This window comes from Tachysurus fulvidraco, chromosome 11 (genome assembly GCF_022655615.1).
Source record: "Tachysurus fulvidraco isolate hzauxx_2018 chromosome 11, HZAU_PFXX_2.0, whole genome shotgun sequence".
Taxonomy (NCBI): domain Eukaryota; kingdom Metazoa; phylum Chordata; class Actinopteri; order Siluriformes; family Bagridae; genus Tachysurus; species Tachysurus fulvidraco.
Window position 1 is genome coordinate 23,592,419 of NC_062528.1, and position 22,714 is coordinate 23,615,132.

At 42.8% G+C, this 22,714-nt stretch overlaps 1 protein-coding gene across 3 annotated transcripts in view; it reads left to right on the top strand.

The window, feature by feature from the left end:
• The first annotated feature begins 2,564 nt into the window (after nucleotides 1-2,564).
• LOC113649084 (E3 ubiquitin/ISG15 ligase TRIM25-like) overlaps nucleotides 2,565-22,714 on the top strand; it is a 32,098-nt gene continuing 11,948 nt past the window's right edge. Inside the window, exons 1-6 of one of the 3 annotated variants that reach the window (XM_027156699.2) lie at nucleotides 2,565-3,224; nucleotides 4,372-4,467; nucleotides 4,674-4,907; nucleotides 5,096-5,255; nucleotides 5,584-5,637; nucleotides 5,939-6,563. In XM_027156699.2, the coding sequence (XP_027012500.2) occupies nucleotides 2,634-3,224; nucleotides 4,372-4,467; nucleotides 4,674-4,907; nucleotides 5,096-5,255; nucleotides 5,584-5,637; nucleotides 5,939-6,465 (1,662 nt within the window). In that variant the 5' untranslated portion in view covers nucleotides 2,565-2,633 and the 3' untranslated portion in view covers nucleotides 6,466-6,563. Of the gene's footprint in view, nucleotides 3,225-4,371; nucleotides 4,468-4,673; nucleotides 4,908-5,095; nucleotides 5,256-5,577; nucleotides 5,638-5,938; nucleotides 6,564-22,714 lie in introns of those variants that run through there. The other 2 variants (XM_047820567.1, XM_027156698.2) reach the window with 2 other exon arrangements.

Genomic DNA, 22,714 nt, shown 5'->3' on the forward strand with positions numbered 1-22,714 from the left:
TGCACCTTTGGAAAACGCTGAATTGGAAAATAATCCACAACATGGCGTGGTGATGAAGCAGGTTTACTGTTACACCCCAAAGATGAGGATGTTCCTGAAACATCACTTAGGAAATGTGTAAAGTAAGTTTGTCCTTCTCATTATGAGTCCTGTTTCCATCTGTATGGGCATTTCTGGAAAAGTTTAAATCCCTTGACTGCAGAGTTCCACTGTTGTGTCTTTCAGCTGGACTCATTAATCCTCAATTACTCACCTCTGAGCTCTGAGCTCCACCTCAGCTGTGGGGGGGGGGAGGCACACAGAGAGGGAGAGAGAGAGAGTGTGTGTGTGTGTGTGTGTGTGTGTGAGAGAGAGAGAGAGAGAGAGAGAGAGAGAGAGACAGAGACAGAGACAGAGATAGTGAGAAAGACCAGTTGTAATGTTCATCACATAACAACGCTAAATATATCTCGTATCTATATGTAAGTGTGTCATATGAGATGTATGTTCGGAGAACTTGGGACGTGTCTCAAATAAATGAGATGCATATTAGTAATCATTGGGGCGTGTCTCATGTAAATGGGATGCATATTAGTAATCATTGGGGCGTGTCTCATGTAAATTTGACTTATATTATGATACATTACAATGTTTATTATGTGAATTAGATAAACATTATATTGAGATAAATAGCAACGTGATTTTTCTACATTACATTTGCAGCAAAATTAAATTACGGCATGTCTCATGCAAATGAGAAAATCTGTATTTGAGGGTCATTTAGTGTAAAAGTAGAGTGAATTAGAGCAGTGGTTCCCAACCTTTTTTTCGCCGCGGACCGGTCAATGTTTGATCATTTTACCACGGCCCGCTGGGGGTGGGGGGTTGCGGCTATACAATTAAATTAAAATTAATAAGTTTAATCTAATTCTATTTAAACATGCCTTTATAACTCACTATAACTTTTTTACGATGTCTGTTTCGTGCTCATTTTTGCAAATTTGTGGGTTAAATTTGAGCAAACACAATATACACGTACACCAAGCACTGTTAAACATGACAAAGTACCGGTGAACAGAGAGAAGAGCGATACACACCTTCTCTCCACCAAAGCTACAACACCACTGCCGCTCGCAGCCGCTCAGCACCTAAACCCGGCCCGATATCATGATATTTTGCGCATGCGCGGTATCGGTGCGGCTTTAGGTGACGTCTCTCAGCTCCCGGTTAACCTCTCGTCCATGGAAAGTCGCACAAACCCGAGAGAAATACACCACAGTGAATAAAATGGAAATAATTTAATGTTCCTTGGGCGGCCCGGTACCGGTCCGCGGCCCGGGGGTTGGGGACCACTGAATTAGAGCATGTAATGTATATGAAGAAGAAGAAGAAGAAGAAGAAGAAGACTTTTTTATTATTTTAGTGGAATAAATTACTTCACATATCCCAGCTTTGGATGTTGGGGTCAGAGCTCATGGTCAGCCATGATGTAGTGTCCCTGGAGCAGAGAGGGATAAGGGCCATGCTCAAGGGCCCAACAGTGGCAGCTTATTTTATGTAAATTAGATGCATGCGAGTGTAAACCAGGGAGTTTCTGATGTAAATTATAAAACACCTTATTTAATTTTTTAAACTAATACTGTTTAAACATTGATTTGATCTTCATGTTCTAATATAAATTTTAATTTGTTAATGAACGTTAATGAAGTTTTAGTTTTAGTGATTTAAACTAATCTGTGAGAGCTTGTCACATGTCTGACGTGACAGAGGATCGAGCCTGTGAGTGTCGTCAGAGAGTGAAATAAATGTTTATTAAAAATCTGAAGCAGGAATTCAGTGAGTTTAAAATTTATTTTAAACTCACTGAATTCCTGCTTCATAATTGTACATAAATTAATGTTATTCTGTTTACTCTAGTGTTTATTTACTGAGTCCATATTTAAATAGGATTTATAATTTGTAGGCATTTTTTATTAATGATTCTTGGTTTTAGATTATAATGAAATTAAATGAATGAATTAAAAAACTCCAAATAAAAATGATTTAGAGATAATAAACTCTGTAAAAAAAAAGCTGTTCTAATTAAATGCCACTGCTGCCTATTATTATTATTATTATTATTATTATTATTATTATTATTATTATTATTATTATTATTATTATTATTATTCATTTTATTGAATCAGGAGAACTTCTCGAGCTTTGTGCATTAAAAACAGAGTAAAAAGCATTTCTCTTTTCATCTCAGTCAGTAAAGTTGATTAGTTACTCCGGGATTTTTAAATATGAAAGCTACTGAGTAACGGGTCTGAAAATTATACCTTTAATGTCAGCGACCTTATTTAAATACACAAATTTAAGAGAAAAAAAGCACATTATAATTAATCTGTCATTTAAAATCAAAGAGAAACTACCAATAAAAATTCCCTCTCCTTTTGTGGAACTTCACTTTCTCCTTAAAGTCTGAGCTCCTTTTCTCTGTAAAGCCACACCTCCACACTGATCCAGGAGGTTCATTTCAGAGAAAACAAAACTTATAGAGCTTTCTCTCTGTGTATGTGTGTGTGTGTGTGTGTGTGTGTGTGTGTGTGTGTGTGTGTGTGTGTGTGTGTGTGTGTGTGAGAGAGAGAGAGCGAGAGAGAGAGAGCGGGAAAATGGCAGAGGCCAGTATTTCAATAGATAAGGATCACTTCAGCTGTCCACTGTGTCAGGATCTCCTGAATGACCCAGTGGCTATTCCCTGTGGTCACAGTTTCTGTAAGGTGTGTATTAATGCTCACTGGGATCAGGAGGATGTGAACGGCATCTACAGCTGTCCTCAGTGTAGAGAGACTTTAACTCCAAGGCCTGTTCTACGCAGGAACAACATGCTGGCTGAAGTGGTGGAGAAACTGAAGAAGACCGAACTCCAAGCTGCTTCTCCTGCTCACTGTTACGCTGGACCTGGAGATGCAGAGTGTGATTCCTGCACAGGGAGAAAACGCAAAGCCGTCAAGTCCTGTCTGGTTTGTCAGGCCTCCTATTGTGCAGATCATCTTAAACCTCACTATCAGTCTCCTGCCTTTAAGAAGCACAAGTTAGTTGAAGCCTGTGCAGAGCTCCAAGAGAAGATCTGCTCTGAACATGACAAACTGATGGAGATCTATTGTCGTACTGACCAAAGCTTCATCTGTTACTTGTGTACGATGGAAGAACACAAAGGTCATGATACAGTTTCAGTTAAAGCAGAAAGAACTAAAAAACAGGTGAGAACTGGTTATTATTATTCTTTTTTTTTAAGTTAATTTCTACAAATTCTATTTCTAATCTAATTTTTATTGAGGTGATCAGATTGGTTATATCACTGTCATTCAGTGTAAGGTGGATTTTTATTAAAAGTCAAAGTGTGTTTTGTAAAGACGTGTAAACACCTCAGACCGGTCAGTGTACTTTAAACAGCCAACGGCATAATGATGATCTATTACACGGTCTGTGTAAAGACTGGTTCACAGACTGGATCAAAGTCTGTTTAGTTTTACTTCTAAAAGTGTTGAAGCTTCTTTAAGACACATTTATATTTACTTTATATATGCACACACAACAAATTAAAATATAAATTCTAATTCAGTTTATTTGTATCGCGCTTCAGAAAAAAAAACAGACCCAAATGCAGGATAGCATAAAATAAACTGTGTTTAATAACTTAAGAAACACAAAACAGGGACACAGACTAGAGACAAGACAACAGTACAATACTATTAACAATTAGACACATGAGGAAGAGGTGTGCAGAAGTGGGGAGGAAGAGACAAGGGTGGGGCAAACACGTGAACACCGAACATAAACAAAAGCATGTGGCCAAAGTCCGGGCTGGATCCTGACACAAAGCAACTTTACAGAAGTATAGAAATAGAACAGAGAAAAATAAGAAATAAATATATAAATGAATATATGTAATTTCAAATGTAAAAAATATTAATGTAACATGTAAAATACTATATATCAACATAACATAAGGTTTCATACCATTGGAAGATGTTTAAGGTCATTTTCGAGTAAAAAACACCTTCAACTAAACGAGTGAGTGATAGTGATTGTGGAAACGTGAAAAGAACCCTGAGCCGGAGATCTGGGAAGCTTCTGCTCATAGTTTGGTCTAGATATATTTGTCCTGATCCAGGTTGAGGAGCCTCTGGTGGTAACCAGGAGAGTTCACCCTGGTGGGACTCCACATCATCACAGGACACCATGTTAAGAGCAGTCTGATATAAAGAGATCAGCAGGAAAGGAGAGGGTGATGAGTGTGATGATGTGTGCTGGGGACAATGTAGTAGTTTCTTATTTAATTACAGCTACAATTCTTTGTATTTTAGTTTTATTTCTATTAATTAAACATGTTGTATTTGGTCTCAGAATGACTTAAAGGAGGATCAGATAAAATCCCAGCAGAGGATCCAGGAGAAGCAGAAGAAGGTGCAGGAGCTGAAACAGACTGTGGACATTATTAAGGTGAGGAGGAAACTGAGAGATTCACATAAACACACACATTATAGAGTCACTGTGAGATGAAGTGTTGATCTTTAAATTGATGTGTGTGTGTGTGTGTGTGTGTGTGTGTGTGTGTGTGTGTGTGTGTGTGTGTGTGTGTGTGTGTGTGTGTGTGTGTTTGTGTGTGTGTGGGGGGGTGGGGGGTGGGTGTGTGTGTGTCCTTACAGATACGTTCACAGGCAGCAGTAGATGACAGTGAGAGGATCTTTACTGAGCTGATCAGCTCCATGGAGAAAAAGCGCTCGGAGGTGACGGAGCTGATCAGAGCTCAGGAGAAAGATGAAGTGAGTCGAGCTGAACGACTCCTGAATCAACTGGAGCAGGAGATTGCTGATCTTAAGAGGAGAGTCACTGGGCTGGAGCAGCTTTCACACACACACGATGACATCCACTTCCTCCAGGTAACACTCACTGTCTGATCTACAGAGGGCGCTGTTAATCACAAAGTTTCCTCCTAAAAGCTCATTACAGCAACAAGAAATGTTCCTGTCTGAGATCACAAATGTGTCTTTGTTCTGATTCAGTCTGAGATTCATTCGTTCCTCTCGTCCACTTTTCTCCTTCTCTATGATGTGTTTCCTCTCTGTAGAGTTTCCCGTCTCTCTGTGTTTCTCCTGGATGTGACGACTCACCCAGCTTCACTGTCAATCAACATCTCTCATTTGATGGAGTGAGGAAATCTCTCTCAGATCTGAAAAAACAAGTGAAGCAAATCTGTGAGGAGAAATTCAACAAAATCAGACCACAAGGTGAACAAACAAACATTGTTTCTTTATCACAGTAAAAAGAGCCATAAAATTCATCTAACAGAAATAAGAAGTAAGCAGGAACAAGACTGCAGAAAATCACACAGTATTAGCATCAGTCTTGTAAATGACATCAAGATCAATTTAGCAGACAAACAAAGTACAAATCTTACATTTGTGGAGAAAATCGTAGCTGATGAATAAATTGAGATGGTGACGTTGTTGACGTCTGAAATAAACGTAAGGAAGCAAATTTTTCACATTCACACTTTAAACTGTTTCCACCTCATTTTTCTGTCTCCATTTTGTCTCTGTGTTTCCAAAGCTGCAGCAGTTCAGATTATTTTACCTTCAGAACCAAAGAGCAGAGAAGACTTTCTTCAGCGTAAGTTTAACACACACACACACACACACACACACACACACACACACACACACACACACACACACACACATACCAACATACAAACATACACACACACACACACACACACACACACACACACACACACACACACACACACACACACACACACACACTGTTAAAATGTCTGTATTGTTGATCTAAATCTGATTCATGTTTATAGAGCTGCATTAGGAGGATAGAAACACAGACAGGTGTCTCACACACACTTATTATAAATCCTGTGATTAACATCTAACATGTGGACATTTTATTACTGTAGATTTCTGTAATCTGACTCTGGATCCAAACACAGCACATCCTGATCTCATTCTCTCTGAGAAGAACAGAGCGGTGACACGGAGTGAGACACAACAGCAATACTCTGATCATCCAGAGAGATTTGACTCCTGGACTCAGGTGTTGTGTAAGGAGAGTGTGTGTGGACGCTGTTACTGGGAGGTGGAGAGGAGCGGTTATGTGTACATATCAGTGTCATATAAAGAGATCAGCAGGAAAGGACGGGGTAATGAGAGTTTGTTTGGACACAACAGTCAGTCCTGGAGTCTGTGGTGTTCTTCTTCCTCTGTCTCTTTTTATCACAACAACATTTATACTAAGCTCCGACGTATATCATCCTCCAGAATAGGAGTGTATGTGGATCACAGTGTAGGAACTCTGTCCTTCTACAGCGTCTCTGACACCATGAGGCTCCTCCACAGAGTCCTCACCACATTCACTCAGCCTCTATACGCTGGATTTAGGATACGGAGTAATAACTCATATGTGAGGTTTTGTGATCCAAGATAAAAAGTTAGTAAAAGTGTTTATAAAAACTATAAGTGAGGTGTGATATTTAATTTGTCCCTGAGCTACACTGGACAAAAAATAAACTTTACTCAAACTGCTCTGTCTTTCTGTGCTGCTTGCTGGTGGAAACACAACCTACTGTGTGAAAGACTTTTATACCTAAATGTTGCCCTGTTGTTGAGTTAGTGTTGTATTGTACCTGTACATATAATTTTGTTTATTTTCTTCTTATTTTAATTTGTTGTCAGTTGTATGTAATGTCTTCCTTCTCACAGCTGTATCTTAAGATGGAAGTGAAAGGTGTGCAGCTCCTGTAAGTGGTGCACAAGGAGGATGAGCACATGGAAGCTAGAAGAATCTTAACTAAAGTGATCAATGATGAGTTAAAGGAAAGTTCGAAAGTGCAAAAATGTTGAGAGACGGGAAAGTGTTGTTATTGCACACAGATAATAGGCAACAGAAAAAGGCACTTGGACTGAAGATGTCACTGGGGAAAAAAGAAAGATGTAGAAGTTTAATAAAGATAAATGTGAGGCAATACGGGGAGTGGCAGAAGAATCAATCTTTCCTTTACTTCGATCTTTCCTTAATCTCATCATTGATCACTTTAGTGAAGATTCTTCTAGATGCCGTGTGCTCATTTTCCTTGTGCACCACTTACACGAGCTGCACACCTCCCACAATGGAAGGAGGAGTGTAATGAGGCTGTTCATATCAGAAATAAAGCTCTAAGGAAAGTAAGAGGAAGATTTAATTTTAATGATTTAATTAACTATAAAAGAGCTCAAGCATCAGTGAGGCAGGTCATCAGTACAGCAAAGAAAAATATTGGAGGGAATTCTGTGACAGAATTGGTGAAGAGATTGGAATTAATGAGTTATGGAGGATGATTAGGAAGATGAGCAGGAATGCTAGACATTGATATGCTTATTTATAAGGAGGCAATCAAGATGGAAAATAACTATACTCACTGTACAATATTTAAGTCAACCATACAGCAACATAACTCAGATATTCACAGATGGATCAGAGGATATTAAAATGGGTAGAAGAGCTTCAGCAGAATATCCATCAGTACAATATAGAAATAGGAAAAAGAGCAACAGACTATATAAATGTGTCCACAAGAGAACTGCAATATCTCTAGATTTACACTGTGCAGAGGAAAAGCAGCCAGAACCATGTGTAATGTGTACAGATTCACAATCAGATCTTTAAAGCTTAGCTAGTGGAGCATCTTCAACCAGGCAAGATATTCTAAACAACACATTACAGAAACTATGGTCAAAAACGGGCGTGGTCTCTGACATAGTGTAATTAAGGGGGCGTGGTCAAACTTGAACTACGGCCAAGCAGCAAGTTCAATCAAATCTCTCTCTCTCTCTCTCTCTGACACACACACACAAACACACACACACAAATATATACACATACACACACACACATACACACACACAGACACACACATACACACTTTAACTGTTGCTACTGTCCTGACGTTCGGACCTTCTTTCTGTTTCTCTACAATCTTTCATTCCATCGTTACAGTATTTCACAATTACTAAAACACATTTCTTGAAACCTTCACCCATATTCTCAAAACTTTAAACACACAACTCAGTCTTTAAACTACATTCAGAAAACCCCTGACTATTTTGGCAAAATCAAACACTTGCCTCAAAACCATTTGATCTGTGCTCAAAATCAAACAATGCTTTCAAAACATAAACCCAGCCAGTCAATATAGAAACACTCATCAGAATTCATTAGACACTACATCAAATAATTGAGAACACAGCAACCAGGGCAGGTAGTTACAGCGAAAAAATGTTTATTGCATTTAGAAAATAACTTTGCTCTAAATAAAAGTAAATAATTCACAACTCAGTACAGCAAATATATTTCATACTGTAAGTACTGCAAGTAGTACAGTATTGAATTTCTGTATTTTCAGCATAAAAATAAAGTAAGAACAAAGAATAAACAAACTCTAAATGAAAAGTGGATTACACAAAATAGTGTTCAATTGCAAAATCAAAGTCAATGAGGGATTCATTCTGCCTCAGCATCCCGTGTTCGTGCTGGGTCCGGCCAGAGGACTTTGTCCACATCACATGCAATGTTGTCCCTTCCTAGGCAATGGGGGAAGAACCCTCTCGTGTGCCAGATCCAGCCTTGACAACACTCCACACATACAGTATGTCATAACAGGCCAATTCCACTGCCTGTAAAAGATTTACCCTTGTATATGGGTTACAGTCATAGACCTTCCATCGCCATGCAGAGAAAAACTCTTCTATTGGGTTGAGGAAAGGGCTGTATAGTGGAAACAAACATTCATGAATCGCTGGTTGATGTTCAACTACTCACGTATTCTGACACCACGGTGAAAGCTGACATTGTCCCAAACCACGACATAGACAGTATGCACTGCCTGCTGATGATCCTGCTGCTCACGTTCAAATAAAACATCCCGAAGACCACCCAGATATCTAAGAAGATGGTCAGTGTTATATGGCCCCAGGGTTGCATGATGGTGGAGAATACCCCCATTGCTTATGGCTGCACATAGGGTGACATTACCCCTACGCTGGCCAGGGACTTCCACAATAGCATTTTGGCCAATTATGTTCCAGCCTCTCCTTCTCTTTGCCAGATTGAACCCTGCTTCATCTACAAAAATATATTCATGGGGCCTTTCCATAGATTCCATTTCAAAAACCCTATATATATATATACCCTATATTACCGCAGCCTGCTGGGGATGAGTGGTGGTGGTTATTTTACTGTATGCACTATTAGGATGGGTTTAATTAATTTAATTGTATTTAAACATGCCTTTTTACAGTTTTTCTCGATTGGTAAAACACTAAACCCCATTCTCTGAATCAAATGTTCAGTGAACTAAACCAATTTGTCAAATCAGACACTCTTTTGGCAAAACTCTAAACACATTCTCATTCAATAAACACATTTTGCACTGTGATGCACTTGTGCTGCAAATTGGTAAACACATGCGGCAAACAGTAAACACAACTACAACACAGTTGTAAAACACAATGACTCAAAATTGAACACACTTGTTTCTAATGATGTGATTAAACCAATTGCCCAGAATATTAGCCAGTTCAGAGGGCACAGATGTGTTGGGTGGATGTAAGAATGGTGGGAAACAATCTGAGAGGCAGAGGAAGAGTAAGCGTAAGTGGAGGAGGAGGAAGAAGAGGAGGACGAGGAGGTGGAAGACCAAGAGCAGTCATTTCAGATGATATTCGAGCAACAGTCATGCCGCTTCTCTGATTGAACTCATAGGGGCCCTCAACCAGAACACACACACACACAACACAATGAGACATTCCTTTTACTAATAAAACAAGTAGATAAGATACTCTAAGATTCTTATTCTTATAACCCTGTTGTAATGTGTTTCTTCTGTTAAGGCTTGCCTGACTTAAAATTATTTGCTCCTTACTTTCCTGACAGGGGCGTTGTCACGCTGTGACACAGTGAGACAAAAGGCGAGTGGGGATCCAAGTGCAGTTTTCTGTTTAATGAACAAAACACAGATGAACAGGCAGGCAACACAAGGCAGAACACGGAACGAAACAGAAACAGGCAGGCAAAACAGGTCATAACACTGAAAAGGAACAGAGAACAGGAACAGAGAGCAGAGAACAGGAGCAGAGAACAGCATACACCAAACACCAAAAACGACCAACAACATTGAAGTGAACAGACAGAGTATATATGGTGAACGAGAACCAATCACAAAACAGAGACAGACAAGGACTAAGACAAAACACCTGGGGAAGAGATTGAATGTAATTAGTGTCCATGGTAACAGATAGGTGGGCAGGGTCAACAATTAACACCAGGGAGAGACGGCAGACAGAAACAAGGGGAAAACACAGACAGACACATTACAGGCGTATTTTATTCATGTGTCAGAACACTGTATTAACATCAGTTACACTTTGATTACTGATCTGTGTATGTAATGTACCGCTGCCTTTATACCGTCATTCCCTTTCATTTTTAGTATCCAAATGACCACAAAATTGTTGGTTACTCATTTTTCAAACAATGGTGTAATTTATTTGAGCACGAAAGGCGCCATACCGTCTTAATACACCTTGGATAAAACTTTAAAAAGTCATCTAAAAGTTTGATAGCTAAACCACGCCCACAGACAACTGAAACAAAGGGAGTTTTTCTCTCCGAAATCTCAGGCCGTATTATTGGCCATCTCCCCAAAGATGGGTGGAGTTCGCGACCTTTCAATTGTCACAAACACCACCAATCCTTGGTCAGACTTTCGGAACAGCTAAGAGACGACTCCATCTTCCTTCATAGAACTTCCGGCAAGCTCCACTCTCCAGAACCTCCAGGAAGAACGTCTGACCCCATTCTGTCTGAGATTTCTCCGTTACATCCAGACTCTTGTGCCGCAAACCAATGCAAGTAACCGTTTCCTCTACCAATCAATTTAGATGTGTATTTTAAGTAGGAATCTTTCATTGAATCATAAGGTGAATTTAAGTTTCTCTGACGATTTCCCAGTTAGGGTGTGATTAATTTTTGAGTCTAAGCTTGCCATTCCTTTCCTCCCTTTCCCCAATTTTAATTTATTATTTGTTATTTTATTTTCATCTTCGTTTTCCCTATTTCTTTTGTTTGTTTTTGTAGTTTTATGTTGTGTTTGTCTCATTCATTAAATGCCATATTTTTGTGCCACAAGTGATTGTCTCTGAGTATCGCTCACAAACTTAAGGTACCTGCAACATCTGGTCTGAACTACATGCTCTATTACAGTTTTTTTGGATTGCTTACACACTAAAATTAAAAGTAGTACACTATTAGCAAAACCTTACACTCAAGAGGCAAAACATCAGCCCATATTTGCACAACTATAAGCACATTGTCAACCTCACACTTGTTGCAAAAGTCTACACACAGTGATTTGCAAAACACTAAACACACTTAACATATATTACACACAAAAATCTATCATGAAGTCACTTCCATGCAATACCAAAGCACTGAATGTCAAATTACTGCACCGTCCAACCAATTGGTTCAACACAGTCATCAGGTGTGCAAACACTTGTTTGCTTAATTGTAGATACACCAATCAGGTGTATAAGCACTATAATATATGTTTACCTTCTGCTCTATGTTTATGTTCTGTAAAGCTGCTTTGAGACAATTTCTATTGTAAAAAGTGCTATACAAATAAACTTGAATTGAATTGAACTTGAATTGAATATAAAAAGCAGCAGGTGAGTTCATAGGTCTTCAAGCACAATGTAAAGAGTCAGAGAAAGAGTAAGATGAGGAGGAGAACAAGGAGAACCAGAAGGAGGAGGAGTAAGGGGAGGAAGAGGAATCAACAGAGGAGGAATCAACAGAGAAAGAGGAAGAGATGGAGGCTATGCTGGAGGTAGAGGTAGAGGTAGAGGAAGAGGAAGACAAGAAGGTGCTCAAAGAGGACCGAATCTGACAAATGAGATCCGCGCAACACTGGTTGACCACGTTGTCAACCACTGCCTGACGCTGAGGGAGGCTGGACTACGAGTACAGCCAAATCTAAGCCGATACACAGTGGCAAGTGTGATAACATTTCAACTGGAAACTAGGTACAGTGTATTGTAAAAATATCATCATATCAACATCATATCTACACTGAACTACACAATTTTGCATGACACTGTTCTTCAGAGAGTTTTACGAATGGATGGAGAGGAGATCCAGCATGAGTTCATATATGTAGATGAGGCTGGGTTCAACCTGACAAGAACACGAAGGAGGGGAAGAAAAATCATTAGCCTCAGGGCTATAGTCAATGTCCCAGGGCAGCGTGGGGGTAATATAACACTCTGTGCAGCCATTACACAGAATGGAGTCCTCCACCGCCATGTCCATATGGGCCTTTACAACACAGCACTCATACTTATATTCTTGGACCAATTGCACAAGATAACAGCAGCAAATCAAATCAATCATATGCAATATATTGTTGTTTGGGACAATGTCTTTCCACCGCTCTGCTCTGGTTCAGAACTGGTTTCAGCAACATCCACATTTCACCATCCTATATCTTCCACCATACTCCCCATTCCTCAACCCTATAGAAGAGTTTTTCTCGGCATGGTGGTGGAAGGTATATGATCTCCGTCTCCAGGCTGAGGTACCCCTCATCCAAGCCATGGAGGAGGCCTGTGACCAGATGGAGGTAGCAGCAATGCAAGGATGGATTCGTCATTCACGACGTTTCTTTCCAAGGTGTCTTGCTAATGACAACATTGCCTGCGATGTTGATGAAATTCTCTGGCCAGATCCAGCTAGGCGAAGAGACAATGTCTAGTTTTTTTTTTGTATTTTTGACCATAAACTTACAGTACATGACAACATTTTGGGCGTGCTGACAAATAAACGAGTTTCTTCAGTCTGCAACATTGGTCTTGTGTAGTGTTTGGTGAATTTACATTATATTTTTACTTTATTGATGGTAGCCTACTCTAATCATAGGGAAGTAGAAGTGCTAAAAGTGTTTTAGGTTTATCACAGCAAAGTGTAGCTCGTGCAAACAGAGTATAGTAATGTGAAACGTGTGTGTTTCATATGGTAACAAAGTGTGGTTTTTAAATCGAAGTGTATAGTTTTTACAAGAGTGTTTAATTATGCAAGGGATCTGTAGTGTTTTGCTAATTGTGTGTGTGGTTGTGCTAATTGTGTGTAGTGTTTTGAAAACACGGGCCCTGTTTTGAAAATCGTGCTTAATCAATCCAAAAAAACTGTAAGTTAATTTAATTTAAATTACGGTATAAAGTAAAAGGGAAGTGAACCTTTCTTGGCCGGGAAGATACCTCCTTCATAGAATTAATAAAGGTTACACGGCCTGTTCGCCGGACGAACAGACCAAATAAGTGTAACGTTAATTCCATTACCGTTAATTTCAACTTAGGTTAAAATATTTAGGAGTCACTATAACACATTGTATTTACTTATAAATATTTATCGTGCTTCGCGAGCCAAAATCACTAGAGGGTCAAAGAACTATGATGTCATTATGTACAAGTAAGTGTACACTCAGACACTTTCAGCTCTGATGCTTAGAGTACAATTCTATGCTACTAGCCAACCGTTACTGTAAACTGCCCTTTATACTAGTGAAGGGTATGTAAATACTGTAAGGTATGTAAATACTGTAAAGGCCCCATGAATGCATTTTTGTTGATGAAGCAGGGTTCAATCTGGCAAAGAGGAGAGGGAGAGGCAGGAACATAATTGGCCAACATGCCATTGTGGGTGTCCCTGGCCAGCATGGTGGCAATGTCACCCTTTGTGCAGCCATAAGTAACCGTGGGGTTCTCCACCATCATGCAACTCTGGGGACATACAACATTGAACATCTTTTAACTTTTCTGGGTTATGTGGATTATTGGGTTATTGGGTTATTGAAATGTTCTGCTTGAGCGGGAGCACCAGGATTATCAGTAGACAGTGCATGCTGTGTATGTGGTGGTTTGGGACAATGTCAGCTTTCACCAGAGTGTCCGTGTACGTGAATGATTCAATATCAACCAGCAATCCTTAAATGTTATCCTTTCACCATGCAGCCCTTTTCTAAACCCAATCGAGGATTTTTTCTCTGCATGGCGGTGGAAGGTCTATGACCGAAACCTATATAGGCACACCTCATCGGCCTGAGTAATGGCCTCCACCACCCAGTGCACCAGGCGCTGTTTGGAAACCGGATTACCCCTATTCCGGCCCCCAAAACAGACAAAAAGGTTGGAGGAGTTACGCCACGAGCTAGACCGGTGGACGTAAGTCCTCAGGGCCCTTACCGGGCAAAGCAAGTGCAGCCTCTCCTGTTCCGCCGACTCATGCGGCGGGGGACAATAGGCCTGCAGGATGATTGGACATCCCGCCATCCTGGGCACCTTAGGGACATATCCTGGCCTGGGGTGCAGGATAGCCTTGGACATGCCGGAGGCAAATTCTAGGCAGGCGGGGCCGATCGACAAAGCCTGTAAATCCCAGACTCTCCTGAAAGAGGCCAAGGCAAGAAGCAGAGCCGACTTCAGGGTCAGAAACTTCTCAGAGGCTGACTCCAAGGGCTCAAAGAAGGCTTCCAGCAGCCCCTCCAGGACCACAGAGAGGTCCCATTAAGGAAGGCGTGGTCTAGAGGAAGGTCGCAGCCGCCTGACACCACGCAGAAAGCGAGAGACCAATGGATGCCTACCCAAGGAGGCCCCAAGGACAGGTTCGTGGTTCGCGGCAACTGCGGCCACGTACACCTTTAGAGTAGACGGGGACAGGCCCTGAGAAAAGCAAGACTGAAGGAACTCCAGCACTGTACCAACAGGCAGTGAACTGGATCCTGAGAGTGCTCGGCACACCAGAGGCAAAAAAGCCTCCACTTCAGAGCATACAGTTTCCTAGTGGAGGGAGCCCTAGCATTCAGCAGACTCTCTGTCACCTCAGTTGAGAGGCCTGCGTCTAGGAGCTGGTCCCCCTTAGGGGCCAGTCCCAAAGCTTCCACATCTCGGGGCAGGGTGACAAATTGCTCCCTGTGCCTCAGAGAGGAGATCCCTCCTGATGGGAACCTCCCATGGAGTGCCGTTCAGGAGGGAGACTAGGTCCGTGAACCAACCTCGAGAGGGCCAATGGGTGGCAACTAGGAGAAGGTTGACGGTCGTGGCGTACTCTGGCTCTCTGGCTAGAACTTGCAGGAGCAGAGCTACCGGGGGAAAGGCGTACAGACGGAGCCTCGGCCACGTCCATACCAGGGCATCCAGGCCCAACGGGGCCGGGTGAGAGAGGGAGAACCACAGCGGACAGTGGGTCGACTCCTCGGAGGTGAACAAATCCACTTCCGCCCGGCCAAAAATCTGCCAGATTCGCTCCACCACGTGGGGGTGAAGACGCCACTCCCTGGGCTTCAGCACCTGCCTCGACAGGAAGTCTGCCTCCAGGATAAAAACCGCTCTTAGCAAAAGAAACCTGGTCTCTGCCCAGAGCAGAATCTGCTACGCCAATCTGAACAGGGGGCGTGAATGCAGACCACCCTGATGATTGATATAGGACACCACTGCAGTGCTGTCCATCTGCATTAGGACATGGCAGCCCTTGAGGTGTGGGTGAAAGTGTTTAAACGCTAGAAACATGGCCCTCATCTCCAGGCAATTTATATGCCATGAGAGACAGGGGCCCTCCCATAGACCCTGGGCCGGGCTGCCATCTAAGGCCACGCCCCAGCCCGAGAGCGAGGCGTCCGTCAAAAGAGTCCTGCGATGGTGACACGACCTTAGAATGGGACCCAAGGCCAAGAACCGGCGTCTTTTCCACATAAGAAGGGTTCAAAGCCCACAGCGCGTAACCCGTATAACCCTGAGGGGATGCCTGCGAGGATGAAAGCCCACCCCCTTGAGCCAGAGCTGGAATGGCCTCATGTGAAGCAGACCCAAAGGGATAACGTTGGCTGCTGCTGACTTGAGGCCGAGCACCCTCTGTGCCTCGGTGACAGAGAGGCCGTGGCCTAGCCGAATAGCTTTCACCGCCGACAAGATGGAGGCCACCCAAGTGGGAGACAGATGTGCCCGCATCATGGTGGAGTCCCAAACCACCCCCAGAAAGGTGGTTCTCTGAGAAGGAGAAAGCACACACTTTCCTGGGTTCAGCCTGAGGCCTAAGGACCTCATGTGGGTAAGCACAGCATCTCGATGACTGGCTGCCATAGCCTCCGACGCTGCCAAAATGAGCCAGTCGCCTAGGTAGTTAAGTACACGGATTCCCTGGAGATGCAACGGTGCCAGGGCAGCGTCCATGCACTTCGTAAACGTGCGTGGTGAAAGGGCTAGGTCAAAAAGAAGGATACGATACTGGTACATTTCACCCGAAAAAGTGAACCTGAGGAACATCCTGTGCTCTGGCAGGATGCTTATGTGAAAATAAGCATCCTTGAGGTCGATTGTGACAAACCAGTCCTCGGATCTGATCTGGGACACGATCATCTCGAGCGTGAGCATCTTGAACTTGTAAGTCTTCAAAGTACAGTTCAGAGCCCATAGGTCCAGAATCGGATGAAGCCCCCCACCCTTATTGGGAACATCAAAATATCGGCTGTAAAAGCCGGAGTCCCGCTCTGGGAGGGAAACATGCTCTATGGCCCCTTTCTCCAGAAGCGAGAGGAGTTCCTCTCGGAGGAACACCGCCTGGTGCCCGCCCACAATTGTGGGCAACACACCCTGAAAACACGGAGGATAGGAGGAAAACTGGATCCTGTACCCCCTTTCTACAGTATCCAGGACCCACTGAGACACCCCTAGCAGAAGTTTCCATGCTGCCAGGCTGTGTGACAGTGGCGTCAAGCTTGTGCAGACCTCCCGGGTGCCCTGAAACAGCGCACCGGCAGGCGCCAACCCAGGAAGATCCGCACAAGAAAGGGGAGTGGACACAGGCCCCACTGCCCCCCGAAACGACAAAGGCGGCAGGGCTGGCAGTAGGGGGAGCGTTTCTGAATATGGTGCTCCCGGGAGCCCCTGCCCTCGGGCATCAGGACTCCTTCGCGGCCTGCTTGGCTGAGACGACAGACCTAAGGTCCCCTCACAAAGGACGGGTCCGGGCCCGGGCATGCGAACCGGCCTCCCTAGTCTTAGACGGGGGGGACACGGGCCACCACACTAGCTCTTTTCACTGCCCTCAGTGAGCTAGAAGGGGGGGCAGCTAGATGATGGCCCAGGCTGCTCCCCGCGGCGAGGAAAAACTCCCTGAATGCCGCTGACGGTGTTTCACCTCTTGGTGCCTGTCGACGACAGTACTAACCGCGTCGCCGAACAAACCCTGAGGTGAAACTGGGGCATCCAGGAGAAAGGACTTATCCTTCTCTTTTATGCCCGTCAAATTGAGCCACATGTTCCTCTCCGTGGCAACCAGCGCAGCCATAGAACAACCTATACAGTGAGCCGTCTGCCTCGTTGCATGGAGCTCGAGATCAGAGGCGCGGCGGAGCTCGGACACCGCCTGAGATCCCAGCCCTTCACCGCCATCCAGCTCTGCCAGCAGGTCAGCCTCGTAGGCCTGCAAGACTGCCATGGTGTGCAGCGCCACACCCGCTTGACCCGCTGCCTCATAGGCCTTATCCACAAGGGCCGAAGTGGTCCTACATGGCTTGGATGGAAGGGCAGGTTTCCTCCATGTGGGCGATGCAGGGGAGAGATAACTGGCCAGCGTCTCTTCAACCCTAGGCATCGCCCCATACCCATGGTCTTCAAGCCCCATAATGGCTGAATAATCCGACATGGCCAGAGAAAATACACGTGCCGAATAGGGATTTCCGGCGAAAAGACAGATGCCTACATGCAGGTGGCTGATGGCCTGAAGTCAGAAAGCGGTCGAACGCGAAACCGAGCGATCAGAGTCAGGGGAGAGGGCAAGAGAAAGGGAAACACCTGTCTCTTGCTCCTCCTCCGCTAACTCAACCTGGGAACCCCATGATTGGACCCGAACCATGAGGTGCAGCCGAAGCTGAAAATACAGCCAGGCAGGATCGGAGCATGCGGAGAGGGAATCTCTCTCAATGCACGCAGCTAGCTCCCTCGAGAGCCGACCGGGCATGCTCCTCTCCAAAACACACAACGCAAAGAGAATGCATGTCGCCCCCCGTGATAAAGCGGGGGCACGGATGACGCATCTCTTAAAGTGCTTTGACTGCAACATATTGCCTAGTCTTTCCCTATTTTTTTTCCCTATTTCTTTCTGCACTTGACAGACAGACATACGACACACATACACAGAGCGCTTCCTGAAGACAAAGAAAGCTGAAGCAGCGTGATGCCCTTATATGGACTTACTGGCGAGTAATTACTCCGTTACGTGTCCTTTCCGAGCCATTAAATGGTGTGTGTGCACACAGAGCTTCAGACACAACTTCCTCAAAGAAGCATTCCCATAGCATCAGCACTGATGCAGCATCGAGTTCCCTCAAAAGGGAACAGACTTTTCAGTTGCACAACATTTGAGTTTATTATGCTTTTCCTTTATAATTTTTTTTGACAATACTAAGTGATGGTTACTGTAATATTCTCTTTATTGCAAATGGCATTTGCATACTGTGTATACAGTAACAAACAACATTTTCTTTAACTACATGCCCTGGATTCTGTGTTTTCCATTTTTTTTTGTGTTGTGTCTAATGATTGCTCCGTAGTGTTTATATATTGATGGTTTGTGTTTATGATCTGAAAGCATAGTTTGATTTTGAGGACAGGTTAAATAGTTTAGGGGTGAGTGTTTTATTTTGCCAGAAGAGTCAAAGGTTTTGGAAATTTAGTTTGAATATTTGTGTTTTGTGTTTACAGTTCTTAGAAAATGGTTGACTGTTTCAAGAAATGTGTTTTAGCAATCGAGAAAAACTGTAACTCACTACAACGCTAAATCAATAAGAACCCTGAGCTTGTTTCTTTGCAACGAGACGGTTCCATCTGGGGTAATAGGAGACAATGACACCCGAAGTGTGTTGCTTATGTCCAGTTTATTCCGTTGTTTTGTTTTGATTGCTGTCACTGCAGAAAACCCCGCTTCACACAGATAGCATGTCGGAAATGGCAATAGGGATTTAAGCGCTGTGGTGACAATCTCTGGGTATTCCGCCATGACTTTAATCCAGAACACCGGCAGAGTTTCTAACTTTTTAACGACGTCTGTTTCATACTCATTTTTGCTAATTTGTGGGTTAAATTTGAGCAAACACAATATACACGTACACCAAGCACTGTTAAACATGACAAAGTACCGGTGAACAGATAGAAGAACGATACACACCTTCTCTCCACCAAAAATACACTGCCCTGCAAAAATGCACTGCCGCTTGCAGCCGCTCAGCTCCAGACGTCACCTAAACCCGGCCCGATATCATGATATTTTGTGCATGCGTGGTATTGGTGCTTCTGGTTAATCTCTCGTCCATGGAAAGTCGCAAAAATGTGAGAGAAATGCACCACAGTTCCTTGGGCGGCCCGGTACCATTTGGTCCATGGACCGGTACCGGTCCGCAGCCCAGGGGTTGTGGACCACTGTTCTAGACAACTGATTTGATCACATCATTAGAAACAAGTGTCAACAATTTTGAGTTGTTGTGTGTAAACATGACAGCATTTTGTAGTTGTGTTTAACTTTTGCCACATGTATTTACTATTTTGCAACACAGTGCAAAATGTGTTTTAGTGAGTAAGAATGTGTTTAGAGTTTTGCAAAAAGAGTGGATGAGATTTACAAACAGTGTCTTAACTACCTGAACTCCCCTCCTGATGATCTCCAGCTTCACTCTTCTTCTCCTTCTGAAGTTTCAGTAAAAACATATTTTCATTATTAAACTTGCTCATGTCCAAAAGGATTAAAACTCATTTAATCTGTGCACATCTCCTTGTCCTGGCTGAACTGTACAGAGAGAGAAGAGAGAGAGAGAGAGAGAGAGAGAGAGAGAGAGAGAGAGAGAGAGAGAGAGAGAGAGAGAGGGCGAGAGAGAGACACACACACACAGAGGGAAAGAGTGTGTGTGTGTGTGTGTGTGTGTGAGAGAGAGAGAGAGAGAGAGAGAGAGAGAGAGAGAGAGAGGGCGAGAGAGAGACACACACACACAGAGGGAAAGAGTGTGTGTGTGTGTGTGAGAGAGAGAGAGAGAGAGAGAGAGAGAGAGAGAGAGAGAGAGAGAGAGAGAGAGAGACACACACACACAGAGGGAAAGAGTGTGTGTGTGTGTGTGTGTGAGAGAGAGAGAGAGAGAGAGAGAGAGAGAGAGAGAGAGAGAGAGAGAGAGAGAGAAACTGAGAGAGGGAGAGGGGGGAGAAATAGAGACACACAGAGAGGGAAAGAGTGTGTGTGTGTGTGTGTGTGTGTGTGTGTGTGTGAGAGAGAGAGAGAGAGAGAGAGAGAGAGAGAGAGAGAGAGAGAGAGAGAGAGAGATTTAATCGAACACACCCACTGCTTGGCTGGAGTTCATGCCTCTTAGTGTTGGAACATGACCTACATAATACTTTGGATTGGCTTGGATTGTCAGATGCAGTGTGATGGAAGTTTGCTGGGAATTTCACATTGAATCAGCAAAAAAAAAAAAAAAACGTTTCTTCGAGGGATCTGTTGCATAAGAGTCTGCACAATGATCACAATCAAAGCTGAAACAGTAAAAGCAGGTTTGGTTCTTCCACAGTCATTCAATCTAAAAAGCATTGTGAAGAGAATAAAACCAAGACCTCAGAGCGTAAGCACTTCACTGTGTTCTTGGAGAGCGTGACTCAGTGAAGCTGCTCATTTTTCCAACTGCTCTGTTTTCCACAAGATTTGAATGTTTTCCATTTCCACTGCTTAACCTTATTGTTAATAAACAGGTTTTTTACTTGTGTTTTTGCTGAACATTGGTCTAAACTTTCACTTCATCACATAACAACACTAAATATAACTCAAATACTGCAGCTTCATGTGGTGTAATAATTTAAAACAAGCTGTAATTTCATTAGATACTACAACAATGCTAACGCTAATAAGACCTCAGAGCAGTCATGCTAATTTCCTCAGAGCAGTCATGCTAATCATGAGCTATATTTTTGAATCATGTAAAAGTGTTCAGTCTCCGTTCTCTCCATTTCTAATGAGATCTCCCTATGGCACTTATAACGGGAACAATGCTAAGGTGTGGTGTTAGTGTTGCTAGTTGAGAGCAGCTGAGTTTGTGTTTGTTCTCGTCCTTCACTGTGAACACGTTACACGGTCCTCGTGCTTTAGCTAATGAATTTTAATGATGTTTTAAATGGTGAGTTTTACATGTGAAGAGCAGCCCACCCTCAGGATCGGCTTCACAGAAACGTTACATCGTCCGTCCCCTCCAGGTTAGTAATTAAAGATGTAACGCATCTCATATGATTTCAGTTTAGACCTGAGGTACATCCAACCGCATCACCTCACTGTGAGCTAAATCATTTATATCCAAACTTCACACAGGGATAATGTCATGTGCATTCAGGCAGTTAACAAAAAAAAAGACCCAGTTCAACATTTACACATTAAAAAGTTTAACTCTTAAAAAGTTTACAACAGATTCTGTTTCAATCAGGTAAAGTTAGAAGTCAATGTTTTGTCAAGAACCACTTTCACAGGAGTGTTTTACAGAGTGTAAGTGTGTCATATGAGATGTATGTTCAGATAACTTGGGACATGTCTCATATAAATGAGATGCATATTAGTAATCACTGGGCCGTGTCTAATGTAAATGGGATGCATATTAGTAATCATTGGGGCGTGTCTCATGTAAATGAGATGTATATTAGTAATCATTGGGGTGTGTGTCATGTAAATGAGATGCATATTAGTAATCATTGGGGTGTGTCTCATGTAAATGAGATGCATATTAGTAATTGTTGGGGCTTGTGTCATGTAAATTTGACTTATATTATACATTACAATGTTTATTATGTGAATTAGATAAACATTATATTGTGATAAATAGCAACATGTTTTTTTTCTACATTACATTTGCAGAAAAAATAAATTATGTCTCATGTAAATGAGAAAAACTGTATTTGAGGGTCTTTTTGTGTAAAAGTAGAGTGAAGAAGAAGAAGAAGAAGAAGAAGAAGAAGAAGACGACTTTTTTATTATTTTAGTGGAATTAATTTCTTCAAGTTCAAGTTCAAGTTCATTTGTATAGCGCTTTTTACAATAGACATTGTCTCAAAGCAGCTTTACAGAACATAAACACAGAGCAGAAGGTAAACATAATTAATGATAAAGGAATTAACGAATAATAAAAGAAATAAGAATTAACAGAATAAAAATTCTAGATTATTATTAGATGTATATAGTTCACAGTGTGTATGTATTTATTCCCCTATGAGCAAGTCTGAGATGACTCAGGCAGCAGTGGCAAGGAAAAACTCCCTTGAATTGGTAAAGGAAGAAACCTTGAGAGGAACCGGACTCAAGGGGGAACCCATCCTCATATGGGTGACACTGGGGGTGTGATTGTAATATACAGTCAGTTAAATGTTGTATTGGTGTGAGGTTCAAGGACTTCTGATCTCCTGAGTACCACAGAGTCTAACTGGAGATGTCTCAGGATTCTTAGAGTCGGCCTCGGTTCAGTGGACGTCCAAAGGCTTCGTCCCACAGAGGACGGTGGGAGCTGGTACAGTGTCTGGATGCCTCGGGATGGGTACAAAGAGAGAAGCAGTGGAAAGGGATTAACATATCT